The sequence below is a fragment of the Penicillium samsonianum genome (genome assembly GCF_028829775.1).
Source record: "Penicillium samsonianum strain IBT 33392 chromosome Unknown utg000003l_segment0_segment0, whole genome shotgun sequence".
Taxonomy (NCBI): Eukaryota; Fungi; Ascomycota; class Eurotiomycetes; order Eurotiales; family Aspergillaceae; genus Penicillium; species Penicillium samsonianum.
In genome coordinates, this window is record NW_026643261.1 from 6,350,198 (window position 1) to 6,367,401 (window position 17,204).

The 17,204-nt window shown below is 50.7% G+C and overlaps 3 protein-coding genes across 3 annotated transcripts; 2 read left to right on the forward strand and 1 right to left on the reverse strand.

Annotated features, from left to right (window-relative positions):
* Positions 1-476: 476 nt before the first annotated feature.
* N7471_006084 (uncharacterized protein) lies at positions 477-13,627 on the forward strand (the record flags this gene model as incomplete). Its single annotated transcript, XM_057278803.1, has 4 exons — positions 477-759; positions 819-4,617; positions 4,668-13,122; positions 13,181-13,627. 4 exons carry the CDS (start codon positions 477-479, stop codon positions 13,625-13,627), a joined length of 12,984 nt encoding a protein of 4,327 aa, XP_057138413.1.
* A 483-nt stretch (positions 13,628-14,110) lies between these two features.
* On the reverse strand, positions 14,111-15,538 carry N7471_006085 (survival factor 1 family protein; the record flags this gene model as incomplete). Its single annotated transcript, XM_057278804.1, has 5 exons — positions 14,111-14,209; positions 14,300-14,676; positions 14,736-15,160; positions 15,245-15,460; positions 15,519-15,538. The coding sequence occupies 5 exons, from the start codon at positions 15,536-15,538 to the stop codon at positions 14,111-14,113; spliced, it is 1,137 nt and encodes a 378-aa protein (XP_057138414.1).
* A 393-nt stretch (positions 15,539-15,931) lies between these two features.
* N7471_006086 (mitochondrial 54S ribosomal protein uL11m) lies at positions 15,932-16,452 on the forward strand (the record flags this gene model as incomplete). The annotated part of the gene is made up of 2 exons (XM_057278805.1): positions 15,932-16,060; positions 16,120-16,452. The coding sequence occupies 2 exons, from the start codon at positions 15,932-15,934 to the stop codon at positions 16,450-16,452; spliced, it is 462 nt and encodes a 153-aa protein (XP_057138415.1).
* Positions 16,453-17,204: the final 752 nt, after the last annotated feature.

The window sequence follows — 17,204 nt, forward strand, 5'->3', positions numbered from 1 at the left end:
GTTTTGTTTTATTTTAGTGCCATTTGCAAATACGACATTGATACCATAGTACCTCCATGTATATAGGAATCCAGGAAGGGAATATACCCGTCAATATAAATAAGGTGAAGCTTATACTTCGAAAGGAACGGGTCAGGGACGAGAGCCATGGATTTGCGGTGTTGCATGGGGGTCGTGTCACGCCTAACCTAATGGGGAATAGTGTGCATCCCCTGAAGTAAAGCAAACAACGCCGCGTATCTTTTTGATCTTCAACAGACATACGACTCAGGACGGCATAGGCTTGGAATTTATCTTTGCAATCATTTTTAATCTATTAGATTTTATCTTTCTTTCCAGCCTTTGTCATTAACCTTTTGCTCTGTTTTCCCGCCCAACTCCCGCTCGACGCGATCTCAACATTTCAAACAATCCACGCTCCTATTATTCCTTACCACCGATGAACACTTCGAATTCGTCATAATAATCTCGGCATAATGGAGGTCGCCTCATCAGGCGTGCCAAATGGCGCCTCAACACCAGAGACCGCAGCTCTGGTTGATTCCGGTGCGGTCATTCAGTACTTGACCGAAGTGCTCCAGGTGACACTGGGAGCCCAGAGGTCCGAGCTGGAAAGCGCTGGGAGCTTGCTTTCGGAATCAAGATACAATGAAACACTGCAACGGTGTACGCGATTTGCCTCGGAATCGCAAGTCGCACTGTATGTGCAAAAGGACATTGTGACAGTGGAGGAAACCAACGGCGAAACGGAGGACCAAGGTACGTCAAAGCGAAGTGTTTAGGCGTTGGAGGATATGATGCTAATTACGCCGGCGAAGAAACAGCTGTGCAATATGTCTATAACCTCTCCACCGATATCTCGTCCGCTCCTACAACAGTATCCTCGGTGGCCATCATCAAACGGCCTGTTCCAATCGACATGAGTCTTCCGATAGCGTCGCAGGTCCAAGTCATGAACCTTCCTGGTCCCGCTTCTCTCAGCAATACCACCGCCCAGCAGGGGAATTCCATGTCGCCGTACCAGATCCTACATCTGATGATACACCATGGTCTCAGTCCTTACTTCGAATCCTACACTCGCAGCCAGGAGACGGCTGTCGGCACGAAATCGAAAACGGATACGGAAGCGAAGACTGGTATCCCAGGAACAAAGAAGAGATTCGCAGACTTGGAGCTGGGGTTGATGCACCTCCAGCAGAATGTGGAGATTCCAGCTCTGAACCTGCCTCTTCATGAAGTGGTACAGGCTGCTCTGAAGGATGCGGAAGCACGTGGTATCAAACCATCGGTCGAGTTGATTCCATCGACGGTACTGGAGAGCAGCGCTTTCACAAACAGCATTCAGAATGTCGTGAACGGTTGGATTAGATCCATCCAGACGATCACTAAGATGTCCCGCGACCCGGACAGCGAATCTGCTTCTCCTGAGGTCAACTTCTGGCTGTCCCTAGAGGCTGCCCTGGAGGGAATCGATGCCCAACTCCAAAGCGAGGGCGTTCGGTTGACTATGGACATTCTCCGCCATGCGAAACGGTACCAGCCGACCCTCAGTTTCGTAGCGGATACTGGGCTGAAAGAGGCTACCGAATTGGTTCAGAAGTATAACCAATTGATGCGAGACTTCCCTCTCGATGAACTCCTGTCTGCGACTTCCTTGCAAAAGGTCCAGGAATCACTGAACTTGATTTTCACTCACCTGAATAAGAAGTTGAAGATTTGCCCCTACCCCATTAAGCGGGCACTTTCACTTGTCGAAGCTATCTCCGGGGATCTTGATAAGAAGATCCATGAGCTTATCACTGGACGTACGATCTTGCATCTGGATTACCGTGAGTTCCGGTCTTTGATGAAGACCACACAAGCGATCTGGCGTACTTGGGACGAGAACTTGAAGGAATTCACAAATGTTGCGCGTGAATCAACACGGCGTCGTAACGAAAAATTCATTCCGATCAAAATCAATGCGAGACACGACAAAACCCGCGAGCGGGTGAAGTACGTCGACACCTTCAGGATCAACCATGAACAACTCCAGAAAACCATTATCAACGTCCTCGGACCCAACAGCTCTTCCTCTGCTGAGAATGGGGCCGGAGTTGATGCTGACGGCGCCGTGATAGTCGAGGAGATTGGTGATGTCGATGCCGTGGAGGAAGTTGCGCACGCCTACGCTGCTCTCAAGAACGTGGACGTGTTGGATGTTTCACCGGAGGGATCTCTCACCTGGGAACAGGCCGAAATTGCCTACAGTGAGCGTACTTCCCGTGTTGAGAATTCTATCATTGCTCGTCTACGTGACCGTCTGGCCACCGCTAGGAATGCCAATGAGATGTTCCGTGTCTTCTCGAAGTTTAACGCCCTTCTCGTTCGTCCTAAGATCCGTGGTGCGATTGGCGAGTATCAAACGCAACTTATCGACAATGTCAAGCGAGATATCAGTGCTTTGCATGAGCGCTTCAAGCAACAGTACGGTAATTCGGAAGCACATGCTATGGCCCAACTACGGGACCTGCCGCCCGTGTCCGGCGCCATTATCTGGACTCGCCAGATTGAGCATCAGCTTAATGGCTACATGCGCAAGGTCGAAAACGTCCTCGGTGAGAACTGGCACCTACACGCCGAGGGCCAGAAGTTGCAGAATGAGGGTAACTTGTTCCGCAAGAAGCTCGACACCCGGCCGGTCTTCGAGTCATGGCTGTGGGATGTTCAACGACGCCATTTTACAATCGCTGGACGGCTGTTTAATGTCGTGCGCAACCGATCCGCAGGAAACGTTTTGGAGCTGGCAGTCAACTTCGATGCTCAGATCATTGCCCTCTTCAAGGAGGTCCGCAATCTTATCTGGCTCAACTTCCAGGTTCCTCATGCTGTCAGTAATATTTCGAAGGAGGCGAAGCGTGTTTACCCCTACGCCATTAGTCTGATGGAGAGTGTCCGCACTCTATTGCAGACGAATCGTGCGATCGCGTCGATGACCGATGTTAATATGCTGCTCAATGGCTACATGAACGATGCACAGATTATGGTTGCTAAGGGTATCCCTCTCCGTTGGGAGTCCTTTGTCCATTCTTACGAGCTACACGTCAAGCAGTCAGCATTGGCAAATGGTGCTATTGAGGCATCTTTGCCTGGTCGTTCTGAAAGCAAGCATGTTCAATTTGTCCGCGAGTTTGCCGTTTCAGCATCCACACTTCAGACAAAAACCACTGTGCTTGACACCATCAACGAGAACATTCAGAAATCGATCCATGAACTCAAGACATGCCCATACGACGCATCAGCTTTCAAGCAACGTTTGGACAGCATCCAAGTTGCCGTCGACAAGCTTAACCTCGAAAACTACGTGAACCTTGGATACTGGGTTGCTGAGCTTAATGGAAGCATCGAGGCAATTCTGCGTGATCGACTTCTTCGCGCTGTGCGCGAGTGGATCATCACCTTCCAAGGCACCAACAATGAAAACTCGACTACTTCTCATCATCAATTTGCAGCGGGTGAAATGGATGCTTTGAACTACAAGATTCAATTCCCTGAACTCTTCCATGAGATCCTGATGAAAAACCAAGTCCTTCACCTCGACCCGCCGTTGCAATTCGCACGCGCAAGCTGGTTCTCCCACTTTGATGCATGGCTCGGTGTGATTTGCAATCTAGAAAAGATCAAACCCTCGCGTTACCAGATCTCCATCGTTGTGCAAAATGTTCGCCTGTCCGAAGTCTGCTTCTCCAACCTCCCGCAAAATTGCACTGATGAGCTCAACGAGGTCTACAATGTTGTCGAGTCGAGAGTGAAGGATGTTTCTGAGTATGTTGATAAGTGGCTGCAGTTCCAATCACTTTGGGACCTTCGGTCTGAACAGGTCTACGAGATCCTGGGAGATGATCTGTCTCAATGGCTTCAGCTTCTTCAGGAAATCAGAAAGAGCCGGGCTACATTCGATACTTCTGAAGTCAGTCGCGGCTTCGGAAACATCAGGATTGACTACGAGCAAGTCCAAACTAAGGTGAACGCCAAATACGACCAGTGGCAGCATGAGATCCTCGTGAAGTTCGGTTCCAAGCTTGGCGGCCGTATGAGAGAGGTTCATTCCGAGATTGCTGCTGCCCGCAGGGACTTGGAAGGCCAAACCCTGGAGGCCTCTTCAACGGCGCATGCCGTGTCTTTCATTACCATTGTTCAGCAGTGCAAGCGGAAGACTCGAGTCTGGGAGCCTGAGGTTGATCTATTCCGCCAAGGTCAAACCACGCTCGCCCGCCAACGTTACCAGTTCCCTTATGACTGGCTTCACGTTGAGAATGTTGACGGCGAATGGGCAGCCCTCAACGAGCTGCTTAGCCGCAAGAGCAAAATTGTCAACGAGCAAACCGAAGGCCTGCGTGCAAAGATTAGTGCGGAAGACCACGTCATTGCCGGCAAGATTGCTGAAGTTATCGGTCAATGGAATGACGAGAAGCCAGTTTCTGGCACTATTCCACCAGAGGAAGCATCTCGTACCTTGAGCTCTTTCCAGTCTCGCCTCGAGTCTCTCCAGTCTGAGTTTGAGATGGTGTCCAAGGCCAAGGAAGCTCTGGATCTTCCCCCAAGTTCCGAGTCCTCACTTCCCCCATCCTTGAGGAGGTCCAGGACTTTATGTCCGTTTGGGCTGCTCTAGCGACTATCTGGAATAGTCTCAATGACCTTCGCGATGGGCTGTGGACCAGCGTGCAGCCCAGGAAGCTCCGACAATCTCTCGACAATTTGATCAAAATGACCAAGGAGATGCCCAGTCGCATGAGACAATATGCTGCCTTTGAACATATTCAGAATGTCCTTCGGCAGCTGCTGAAGGTCAATTCCCTTTTGTCTGACATGAAATCTGAGGCCGTCAAAGAAAGACACTGGCACAAGATTTACAAGAGTCTTAAACCTGACAAGCGTTTCTCTCTTGTCTCTTTGACTCTTGGTGATGTCTGGGATCTGCAACTCGCATCAAGCGATTCCATCATTCGTGCTATCATCGCACAGGCACAGGGTGAGATGGCATTGGAGGAATTCCTCAAGTCGGTTCGCGAGACTTGGCAAAACTATTCCCTGGACCTGGTGCACTACCAGAACAAATGCCGCCTTATCAAAGGCTTTGACGATCTGTTCGCCAAGTGCAGCGAGAATCTGAACTCCCTCCAGGCCATGAGACATTCTCCGTACTACAAAGAATTCGAAGAAGAAGCCACATCTTGGGAAGATAAATTGAACCGAGTCCATGTTCTTTTCGACGTCTGGATCGATGTTCAGCGACAATGGGTCTACCTGGAAGGCGTCTTTACTGGCAATGCTGACATCAAGCATCTTCTTCCTTTGGAATCGGGACGTTTCCAGAATATTAACTCTGAATTCTTTACTGTCATGAAGAAGGTGTACAAGTCTCCATTCGTTTTGGATATTCTCGCAATTGTTGATGTGCAAAAGTCCTTGGAGAGACTGGCTGATTTGCTCAACAAAATCCAAAAGGCGCTCGGTGAATATTTGGAGCGTGAACGTGTCTCATTCCCTCGCTTCTACTTTGTTGGAGATGAGGATCTGTTGGAGATTATTGGTAACAGCAATGACATCTTCCGCGTCGCCAAGCATTTCAAGAAGATGTTTGCTGGAATGTCAGGTCTTGTCATGGATGACGATAACAATATTGTTGCATTCACCTCTAAGGAGGGCGAAGAAGTCCGTTTGAAGAAAGAAGTCAATCTCCTCAAGACTCCTCGGATCAATGACTGGCTCTCCGCGCTAGAGACCAGCATGAAGTTGACTCTGGCAGAGCTTCTCGGCGAGGCCGTTGAACAATTTGAAGTTCTTTACCATTCCAGCGATGTGGACCGAACGGCTTTCAATGACTTCCTGTCTAACTACCCTGCTCAGATTGTGGTCCTCGCCAGTCAGGTTACTTGGACCAACGCAGTGCAACATTCCTTGGAGGAAGGAGGTGCAACTCTCCCCGCGTTGCACGGTTCTGAAGTTCGGATCCTCGAGTTGCTGGCTGCCACGGTGCTTGGTGAACTCGATCCCATCACTCGCAAGAAGTGTGAGCATATGATCACGGAATTCGTTCACCAGCGCGATTGTATCTCCAAGCTCATAAGTCTTAATGCCACGACACCCACGCACTACCATTGGCTCCTCCAGATGCGTTATGTCTTCAACGATTCGGGCGATTTCTTGGAGCGCCTGTATGTCCACATGGCCAACGCTAAGCTCGCCTACGGATTTGAGTATCTGGGCGTGCCTGAGCGTCTTGTCCGCACGCCTCTCACAGATCGTTGTTTCCTCACCCTTACTCAGGCTCTTTGTCAGCGACTGGGTGGTTCACCCTATGGTCCTGCTGGTACCGGAAAAACCGAGTCAGTCAAGGCATTGGGCCTGCAACTCGGTCGTTTCACCCTTGTCTTCTGTTGTGATGACACATTCGATTTCCAAGCAATGGGTCGGATTTTCCTTGGTATCTGTCAGGTTGGTGCTTGGGGTTGCTTTGACGAGTTCAACCGTCTGGAGGAACGTATTCTGTCGGCCGTCTCTCAGCAAATTCAGAATATCCAGATTGGTCTGAAAACTGGCGGAGATGGCGACAAGTCCCAAATCGAACTCGTCGGAAGACGACTCGCTGTGAACTCCAACACCGGAATTTTCATTACCATGAACCCTGGTTACGCTGGTCGTTCTAACTTGCCAGACAACTTGAAGAAGCTGTTCCGCAGTGTTGCCATGTCCAAACCGGACAAGGAACTCATTGCGGAAGTGATGCTTTTCTCCCAAGGTTTCAAGCAGGCCAAGCCTCTCTCCAAGCAGACTGTTCCTTTCTTCGACCACTGTGCTTCCCGACTCTCCAAGCAGGCCCATTACGACTTCGGTCTCCGTGCATTGAAGAGTGTGCTTGTTAGCTCAGGTGGTCTTAAGCGCGCTCGTCTTGCCAATGCCGACGGAGAGCTAGGCCCCGAAGATGTCATTGAGCCTCAAATTATTGTTCAAAGTCTCCGGGAGACAATCGCTCCTAAGCTTATCCGAGAAGATGTGGAAATCATGTTGGATATTCAGATGGAAGACTTCGCTGGCGTGGATTATGTGCCTGCCAACTTCGAGAAACTCACCCAGGCGATTCGTGATATTGCTACCAAAGAGCAACATCTTGTCGACAGCGAGATGTGGATCACTAAGGCACTGCAACTCTACCAAATTCAATGCATCCACCATGGTGTCATGATGGTTGGAAAGTCAGGGGCCGGTAAATCGGCTGCCTGGAAGATTCTACTGCAAGCGATGCAGCGAATTGAAGGCGTTGAGGGCGTCTCTCACATCATCGACTCCAAGGTCATGTCTAAGGAGTCTCTCTATGGTAACCTTGACAGCACTACCCGTGAATGGACGGACGGTCTCTTCACTGGAATTCTAAGAAAGATCGTGGACAACCTCCGAGGCGAGGACAGCAAACGTCATTGGATTGTTTTCGACGGAGATGTTGATCCTGAGTGGGTTGAGAATCTGAACAGTGTTCTAGATGACAACAAACTCCTCACTCTTCCCAACGGAGAACGCCTCAACTTACCTTCCAATGTTCGTATCATGTTCGAAGTTGAAAGCTTGAAGTATGCCACGCTTGCTACAGTCAGTCGTTGCGGTATGGTGTGGTTCAATGCCGACACTGTTACTCCAACCATGATGATCTCCAATTACGTCGAAAGCCTCAGGACAAAGACATTCGAAGACCTGGACGAAGACAGCGCACCTGCAGGAACAGCAGCAATCCGGACACAGGATGCCCAGGACACAGTTGCAACAATTCTCAAACAGTTCCTGGAGGTTGATGACCTGGTTCTTAAGGCTTTGGAGGAAGCAAAGAAATACAACCATATCATGGAGTTCACGGATATTCGCGCTCTCAACACTCTCTTCAGCTTGTTGAACAAGGCCTGCCGAAATGTTCTCGAATACAATGCCCAGCATCCAGACTTCCCTCTGGACCCTGAACAGATCGAGTCCTATATGTCCAAGAAGCTTCTTCTAACACTGGTCTGGTCTCTTACCGGTGATTGTCCACTGAGTGACCGCAAGACGTTCGGAAAATTCATCACTGGAATGTCTACGATCGATCTTCCACCGGACGGCGATTCATCTCTCATTGACTACGATGTTATTCTTCCCAAGTCTGACTGGACCAGCTGGCATTCACAGGTGCCCACGATTGATATCAACACACATTCCGTCACTCAAACCGACGTCATTATCCCCACGGTCGATACTGTCCGTCACGAGGATGTGCTGTACTCGTGGCTTGCTGAGCATAAACCCTTGTTGCTCTGTGGTCCTCCTGGATCTGGTAAGACCATGACATTGTTCGCCGCGCTCCGAAAGCTTCCGAACATGGAGGTTGTTGGTCTCAACTTCTCGAGTGCCACCACACCTGACCTCTTGGTCAAGACCTTTGAGCAGTACTGTGAGTACAAGAAGACTCTTAATGGTGTGGTGATGTCTCCGAACCAGATCGGCCGCTGGCTTGTCATTTTCTGTGACGAGATCAATCTTCCGGCCCCTGATCGCTACGGCACCCAGCGCGCCATCTCCTTCCTGCGTCAACTTGTGGAGCAGAATGGCTTCTGGAGGACTACGGACAAGACTTGGGTTACTCTGGATCGCATTCAATTTGTTGGTGCCTGTAACCCTCCTACGGATGCTGGTCGTACGCCGATGGCCGAGAGATTCCTGCGTCATGCGCCCCTGATCATGGTCGACTACCCCGGCGAAATCTCTCTCAACCAGATTTATGGCACATTCAACTCTGCTGTGCTTAAGATCCTTCCGTTGCTGCGTGGATACTCGGAGGCCCTCACTAGGGCTATGGTTCAGTTCTACCTCGAATCCCAGACCCGCTTCACGCCCCAAATCCAGCCCCACTATGTGTACTCCCCCCGTGAGCTCACCAGATGGGTTCGTGGTCTGTACGAGGCCATCAAGCCACTGGAAACTCTTTCTGTTGAAGGCCTGGTCCGCATTTGGGCGCACGAAGCCCTGCGTCTATTCCAGGACAGACTCGTGGATGAAGACGAGAGAGCTTGGACGGCAGATGCTGTTCGCCGCATTGCCTTGGAGCATTTCCCTACAATCGATGACCAAGAAGCACTGAAGGGCCCGATCCTGTTCTCCAACTGGCTATCTAAGAACTATGTGCCTGTCGAACAGGAGAGTCTACGTGAATTCGTGAAGGCACGTCTAAGAACCTTCTGCGAAGAAGAGGTGGATGTTCCGCTTGTGTTGTTCAACGATGTCCTTGAACACGCGCTACGCATCGATCGAGTCTTCCGCCAGCCTCAAGGTCATCTAATCCTTATCGGTGTGAGCGGCAGTGGAAAGACAACCCTATCTCGCTTCGTCGCTTGGATGAATGGTCTGAAGGTCTTCCAGATCAAGGTACACGGGAAGTACTCTTCTGAAGATTTCGATGATGATCTTCGCAGTGTTCTTCGCCGGGCAGGATGCAAGGGTGAAAAGATTTGTTTCATTATGGACGAATCAAACGTCCTTGATTCTGGATTCCTGGAACGCATGAACACTTTGCTTGCAAACGCAGAAGTCCCTGGTCTGTTCGAGGGTGATGAATTCTCCTCGTTGATGACTGCTTGTAAAGAGGGTGCCCAACGCCAAGGCTTGCTCCTCGATTCGCAGGAGGAGCTATACAAGTGGTTCACCTCGCAAATTGTGAAGAACCTTCACGTTGTGTTTACCATGAACCCGCCAGAGGAGGGCCTATCTTCAAAGGCAGCTACTAGTCCAGCCTTGTTCAATCGTTGTGTTCTGAACTGGATGGGTGACTGGTCTGACCAAGCCCTGTTCCAGGTTGGCTCCGAGCTCACTCAATCGGTCGATCTGGACAAGCCAAACTTTATCTCGCCTGATAGCATCCCAGTGGCCTACCGCGAGTTGGCTCTCCCAGCATCACACAGAGATACTGTTGTCAACTCCATGGTGTATATCCACCACTCTTTGCATCGCTTCAATTCGCGGCTTCAGAAGCAACAGGGCCGGGCAACTTTCCTCACCCCTCGCCATTATCTCGACTTTGTTGCGCAGTACGTTAAGCTGTTCAACGAGAAGCGCGAGGATCTCGAGGAACAACAGCGTCACTTGAACATTGGTCTCGAAAAACTTCACGACACCGTCGACAAAGTGAGCGACCTTCGGGCTAGTCTCGCACAAAAGAAGACACAATTGGAGAAGAAGGATACGGAAGCGAACGAGAAATTGCAGCGTATGGTTGCTGATCAGCAGGAGGCAGAACAGCGGAAGCACGTTTCATTGGAAGTGCAGGCCGCGTTGGAGATACAAGAGAAGGAAGTGGCAACTCGGAAAGAAGTTGTCCTGAACGATCTGGCTCGGGCTGAACCCGCTGTCCTAGAAGCCCAGAAGAGTGTCAGCAACATTAAGCGTCAACACCTCACGGAAGTTCGGTCCATGGGTAACCCTCCGGCCAGCGTCCGACTTGCCCTGGAAGCCGTGTGCACACTCCTCGGTCACACCGTCGACAGTTGGAAGACAATCCAAGGCCTCATTCGTCGGGATGATTTCATTGCCAGCATTGTCAACTATGACAATGAGCGCCAGATGACGCGCAGGCACCGTACCAAGATGCAGAATGAGTTCCTCTCGAAGGAAGATTTCACATATGAGCGAGTCAACCGCGCTAGTAAGGCCTGTGGTCCTCTTGTGCAATGGGTCGAAGCCCAGGTCAACTACTCTGCAATTCTTGATCGTGTTGGTCCTCTACGTGACGAGGTGGACCAACTCGAGGAGCGGGCCCTACAAACCAAGGCCGAAGCTCAGGCCATTGAAAATACCATCAACGACCTCGAAAGCAGCATTGCTACCTACAAAGCCGAGTACGCGGCCCTTATCAGTGAGACGCAGGCGATCAAGACCGAGATGAACCGAGTTCAGTTCAAGGTCGACCGCAGTGTTCGTTTGCTTGATAGTTTGTCCTCTGAGCGTGAGCGCTGGGAAGATGGAAGCAAGTCATTCGAAACTCAGATCAGCACCCTCGTTGGCGATGTCCTCATTGCAGCTGCATTCCTTGCATATGCTGGTCTGTACGATCAGCAATTCCGTAAGGCGATGGCTGAGGACTGGGTCCACCAACTGGGGGCCTCTGGCATTCACTTCAAGCCTCACAACCCCATCACGGAATACTTGTCCAATGCCGATGAGCGTCTGACCTGGCAGAGTCATTCTCTTCCCGTTGACGACCTTTGCACTGAGAACGCCATCATCCTCAAGAGATTCAACAGATACCCACTTATTGTTGATCCATCTGGCCGTATTACAGAATTCCTACAGAAGGAAAGCAAAGATCGCAAGCTTACTGTCACGAGCTTTTTGGACGATTCCTTTGTCAAGCAATTGGAGAGCGCGTTGCGTTTCGGAAACCCCATCCTTATCCAGGATGCCGAGCACTTGGACCCTATTCTCAACCACGTTCTCAACAAGGAATACCAGAGGACTGGTGGCCGTGTCCTCATTCAATTGGGCAAGCAAGAAATTGATTTCTCGCCATCCTTCAAGCTCTTCCTATCGACCCGCGATCCATCTGCCTCGTTCCCGCCGGATATTTGCAGTCGTACCACCTTCGTCAACTTTACTGTCACCCAGAGCAGCTTGCAAACACAGTCCTTGAATGATGTCCTGAAATTCGAGCGGCCCGATGTCGATGAGCGTCGCAACAATCTCGTCAAGATGCAAGGAGAGTTCAAGGTCCACCTTCGACAACTCGAGAAGCGTCTTTTGCAAGCTCTCAACGAGTCTCGTGGTAATATTCTCGATGATGACAATGTCATTGAAACTCTTGAGACTCTCAAGAAGGAGGCTGCCGATATTTCTCTGAAGATGGACCAGACCGAAGGCGTTATGCTCGAGGTGGATAACGTTACGCAGAACTACAGCATCATTGCCCGTTCATGCAGCGCCGTCTTCGCGGTTCTGGAACAACTTCACCACATTAACCACTTCTACCAGTTCTCTTTGCAGTACTTTGTCGATATTTTCAACTCTGTTCTCTACCAGAACAAACGCCTTGCTCAGGAGAAGGATCATTCTGCTCGTGTCCAGATTATTGTTAGGGACTTGTTTATCAACACCTACAAGCGAACCTCGCTGGGTCTCGTTCAAAAGGATCGCATCACCCTTGCCATCCTGCTTGCTCAAGCTACTCCATTCCCCATGGACAGGACCATTCTTGACCGTGTCCTGGATGAGACAGTGGAGGACACTGATCTTTCAACTGCCGTGGACGCCCGCGACCAAGTGCTGACAAAGTTGGCCAACATGTCCCTCTTCAAAGAGCATCTTCCGAATGTCACCCAAGAACAGTGGGATCGCTTCTTCGGCGAGGAGCTTGCAGAGAACGTCGTTCCGGTCATGTGGGATGAGAGTGTGTCGCAACTCGACCAGCTCCTTCGGTCGTTGCTCCTTGTCAAGATTTGCCGCATGGACCGATTTGTGCCCACCGCCGAGCGTTTCATCGAGGCGGTGTTCGGCCGCGAGCTCTTCGAGGGTGGTGCCGACCTAAAGGATGTAGTTGACCAAGTCACTGCAACCAGGCCCATCGCGCTCAGCTCCAGCCCTGGCTTCGATGCCAGTTACAAGGTCGACGCTCTTGTCGAAGCTACACGCGCAACCTGCGCCAACATCGCCATGGGCTCCAACGAAGGTCTCGAAAGCGCTGACAAGGCCATCAGCAACGCAGCTGCAGTCGGTAACTGGGTGTTGGTCAAGAACGTCCACCTGGCGCCTGCTTGGTTGCAGAGTCTCGAAAAGAGACTGGATTCCCTCAAGCCACACAAGGAATTCCGCCTCTTCTTGTCTATGGAGTCCAGCCCTAAGATCCCTGTCAATTTGATCCGGGCCTCGCGTGTGCTGATGTACGAACAGCCCGCGGGTGTGCGTGCAAATATGAAGGATTCCCTCTCTTCGCTGAATGTGAGAGCCAGCAAGGCTCCTGTCGAAAAGGCCCGTGTCTACCTCTTGCTCTGCTTCCTGCACGCCGTCGTCCAAGAAAGACTCCGCTATGCACCAAGCCTTGGATGGAAGGGCTTCTGGGAGTTCAACGACAGCGACGTAAGTACCCTACATATATCCATTTATTCTTGATAGTATGCTAACATGTTTCCCACAGTATGAATGCTCAGCCTTCATCATCGACCACTGGGTCGATTCAGTATCCCAAGGTCGTTCCAACGTTGCTCCGCAGAAGATTCCATGGGAGATGATCCGCACTCTTGTCGCAGAGATGTACGGTGGTAAAATCGACGACGCGGGAGACTACCAGCAGCTCGAGAACCTGGTCAATAGCTTCCTGACACCAGCCGCCTTCGAAGACGGCTACAAGCTCGTCTCGGGTGTAGAGAACGACAACCTTTTGACACTGCCAGAGACAACTAGCATGCGCGACTTCGTCGCCTGGGTTAACAACCTGCCGGAGCGTGAGCCCCCTACATACCTGGGTCTCCCTGCCAATGCCGAGAAGCTCTTGCTGGTCGGCCATGGCCGTAAGATGATTTCTGATCTCTCGCGCGTTACGACTCTTCTTGATGAAGGAGAGCAGTTGATGGTCGATACCTGATCTGTACTTGTTTTGTTTACTTTTTTCTTCTTGGAGTTCCTAGAAGGTTTGTGTTCTTGTTCTATTGTTTATTTCTTGTTCCCAGTTCAATTGTACAGTGTCCTATATATCCAGCTTTGCATCTTTCTTTGTACATTTTTCTCTTCTTTTGAGAATCTGCATTGGAAACGTCCGATCTTTCTTGTATAATCACTTGTAACTTCTACCTCATCGCGTCCTACATGTATCACTATATTACGAGTCTCAATGAACCCGAGTGTATGTACTCTCCACCTCGGTGGATATCTACCAAGATATGTTCAGGATATAGTCAAAATAGCATTAAGTATCATGTATACAGTCTGTGGATTATCTGAGGGAAGAAGTAGTCGATCCTCTAGACATAAATGTAGCATCACAAAAATCATCACAATAAACGCCAACAATTAGGTCCAGCAGGGGAGAATGAGGTCCTATGTACGCGAGTTAGGCGGGGGACGGCCTTTACGATATGAAGGTCGACTCGGAGAACATAGTTCCCTCCTCGGTGATCTCCTCGTCGCCGAGCTTCAGCTTCAATGAAAGCTTCTCCTGGGGCGAATACTGTGCAAGAGAGTTAGATGTGATTCTTTTGGTAATAAAGCAAGAAATGAGGGGGGAGAGAGAGAGAAGGGGGAGGGGGAGGGTGCACACCTGGAAGATGTATGGCCGAGTACCGGCAACGCTGCCAGCAATGCTCTTAATGAAGCCTGGGACCTCGGCCATGACGTCGATGCGATCCAGTCGCGAGCCGAGGGCGCCGTTCACCTCGGCTGTGAGCTCCTTGTTGTCGGTTGTCTTGCCGCTCCACTCCCACTTGATGGACTTGGGAGCGGGCCAGTCACTGCCCTGGTCTTGGCCGGATTCTGTGTGGGCCACTGAGTTGGTTGTGCCGGCGTAGATGACCTCGCCGTCCTTGACAATACCACCGACATTGACCGTGGTGGAGCCGTAGGAGGGGGGAGTGGTGTACTCCATCATGACGGCGGAGTAGGTGGGGGTCTGGAAGTTAATGAAGTTCCAGCGGGCGGCTGTGTTTTCGTTAGCATGGGGTGGTTCTGCTTGTCGGTTTCTGTACAGAGCTTCTTACCAGCGTGGTGAGGCTTCATGCCCTGGAGGGCCATGATGAAGACACCACGACCGCCGAGATCGTAGGTCTGGTCCTTGGTGGCGATGGTACCCTCGACAGCACAGCGGGGCCAGAAAGCGTGGCGCATGGAACCCCATGGGTTCTTGGCGTCAGTTCCGAAGTATGAAGTTCCGTCCTTGCCGACGACGAAACCGGGTGCGGTCCGGGAGAACTTGATATCCACCAGGGCGCCGCTGTTGACGGTGGACTTGATGGTGTAGGAGTCACCCTCCTCGTTGAGGGTCAGCGACAGGTTGTCGGCGCCGAAGGAGAGCATGTTCTCGTCGAACATGAAGTTGTGGAGCGGGTCCGAGTACCACTTGTTGTCGCCCTTTCCGCTGACGTCGAAAACCTTCACGTTGAACTGAGCGGTGGTGTGGATTCCGCTGTAATCGGGATCAAGAATAGAGTCAGCTGCTGTAGGGTTTGTTTCCAGAGTAGAAGCTTCAAGCTCCGAGAGTGTTCCTTACACAATGTTACTGTAAATAACCTGCACGAAAACCAGGGTCCCGTTGTCGGCCATGATGTAGAAGGTCTGGGTTTCGACATTGGTGTAAGAGTATGCGCGCCAGCGCAGAATCTCCTTGTTCACGTCGGAGAAGGGAGTTGTCTCAGTCTGCTTCGCAACAGAATGGAGAGCCTCTGGGCCATAGATAGGCTCTTCGGTGCCCACCACGGCGGAGAGACTGTCGGCATGGAATCGGTCAGTGTAACCACAACAGAAAAGAGTCGATCGGAACGTACGTCGACTTTAGCCAGTTCATGATTTCGATAAGTTTGAAATTAGTAAAAACTGGAGAAGAAAGAAAAGAGAAAAGGGAGGTGAAGGAGAGATCGACGCGCGGGGCCCGGGAGAGTTCTAGTTCGGATGTCAATGGGACTCTCCAAATGAGAGGAAGATACACCAGATAATCGATCCAAGGGATGAGAATAGAAAGTAGATCTAGATATCGTGAATATCAAGATCAAAATGAGTAAGATGAATTGATTCAAAACCAAAGAAGCTCCAGACAAGAAGAGAAATGTACCTTATGACGTTGGGCTTCTTTCGCTTCCCGCCTTGGCCAATCAGCGTGGTCGGCTGAAAATCTGCAAATCTTCCGAATTCATCTTCTCTGCTTTTGGCCTTTTGGAAACAATCTCGACATATTCTCATCATGGCACGAAACGTATTGGCCAAGGATCAATTTGTTAAGCTCATTGTTGGAGCAGGCCAGGCCAGTCCCAGTCCGCCTGTTGGTCCGGCTCTGGGAAGTAAAGGTGTTAAGTCCATGGACTTCTGCAAGGTCGGTCTTTGTTTACTTGACGTGGATGAACAGTTCATATATATTAACTACCTCCCTAGGAATTCAACGCCCGCACAGCTCACATCAACACCGGTGTCCCAATCCCCGCGCGTGTCACCGTCCGCCCTGACCGATCCTTCTCCTTTGAACTCCGCACTCCGACCACCACCTACCTCCTGCTCAACGCGGCCAATGTCGAACCCCGGAAGAACCGCCTGCGTGGTGCGATGAACCCTGGTCACGACGTTTGTGGCAAGATCTCCCTCAAGCATGTTTATGAGATCGCCAAGCTCAAGCACACCGAGACGCGGTTATCAGGCCTGTCCCTGGAGGGATTGTGCAAGAGTGTCATGTCCCAGGCTAAATCCATTGGTATCCAGGTCATCCCCTGAGCACCACAAGGACAATAGACTTGTATAATTATTGGTCATTCCAGCAGTGCTCCAAGGGGCCTACTTGTTTTGATTTGGATCATTTTACCGGGCGTTTTCTGGGAAATTGGGGGGTATTTTCTTCCCCCTGTTGTACGATACCGATATTTTTTTTTTCCAGATTGTATGCCATATCTATTGATCGCAATCCAAGAGATATTTTGCATTGAAAGTTACTTGCATCTTTGTGGGCAGTACTTAAGAGTGACTTATCAAAGTCAAATACCCGTGGACCGGCTAATCACCACAATGCGATTGAAGTGAGGCTGGCATGTGACCACATGCCCATCTCACCATCCAACGGTGAGACGCTCACCGATTTTTAAATACTTGTGGATCGTCCACAAGGTTATCTCGGTGATGACTGGACAACCAAGAGAAAGACTCCGGAAGAACTATACAGATGAGGTCACAGACTTCAAATACGCGCGGAGCGGAGAACTTGGCATATGTGTGACTCAGTCCGACCTTGGCAAGGCCAAGAATGTGTCAATGTGTCACAGTATTAACGTAGACATGCCACTTGGCATGGGGTCTGGAGAATCTGGAGAAAGATGGCCTGGCCCTATGTGGCTGTACAAAGTACGGAGTACGGAGGAAATGGAAATGGGATCCAGTGGAGTCACCAGATATACTAACCCCATTCAGGCAATGTTCCAGATCATCCAAGGCCATGTAAGCCCATGTACGATTTGCACATGGCCTGCATAGGG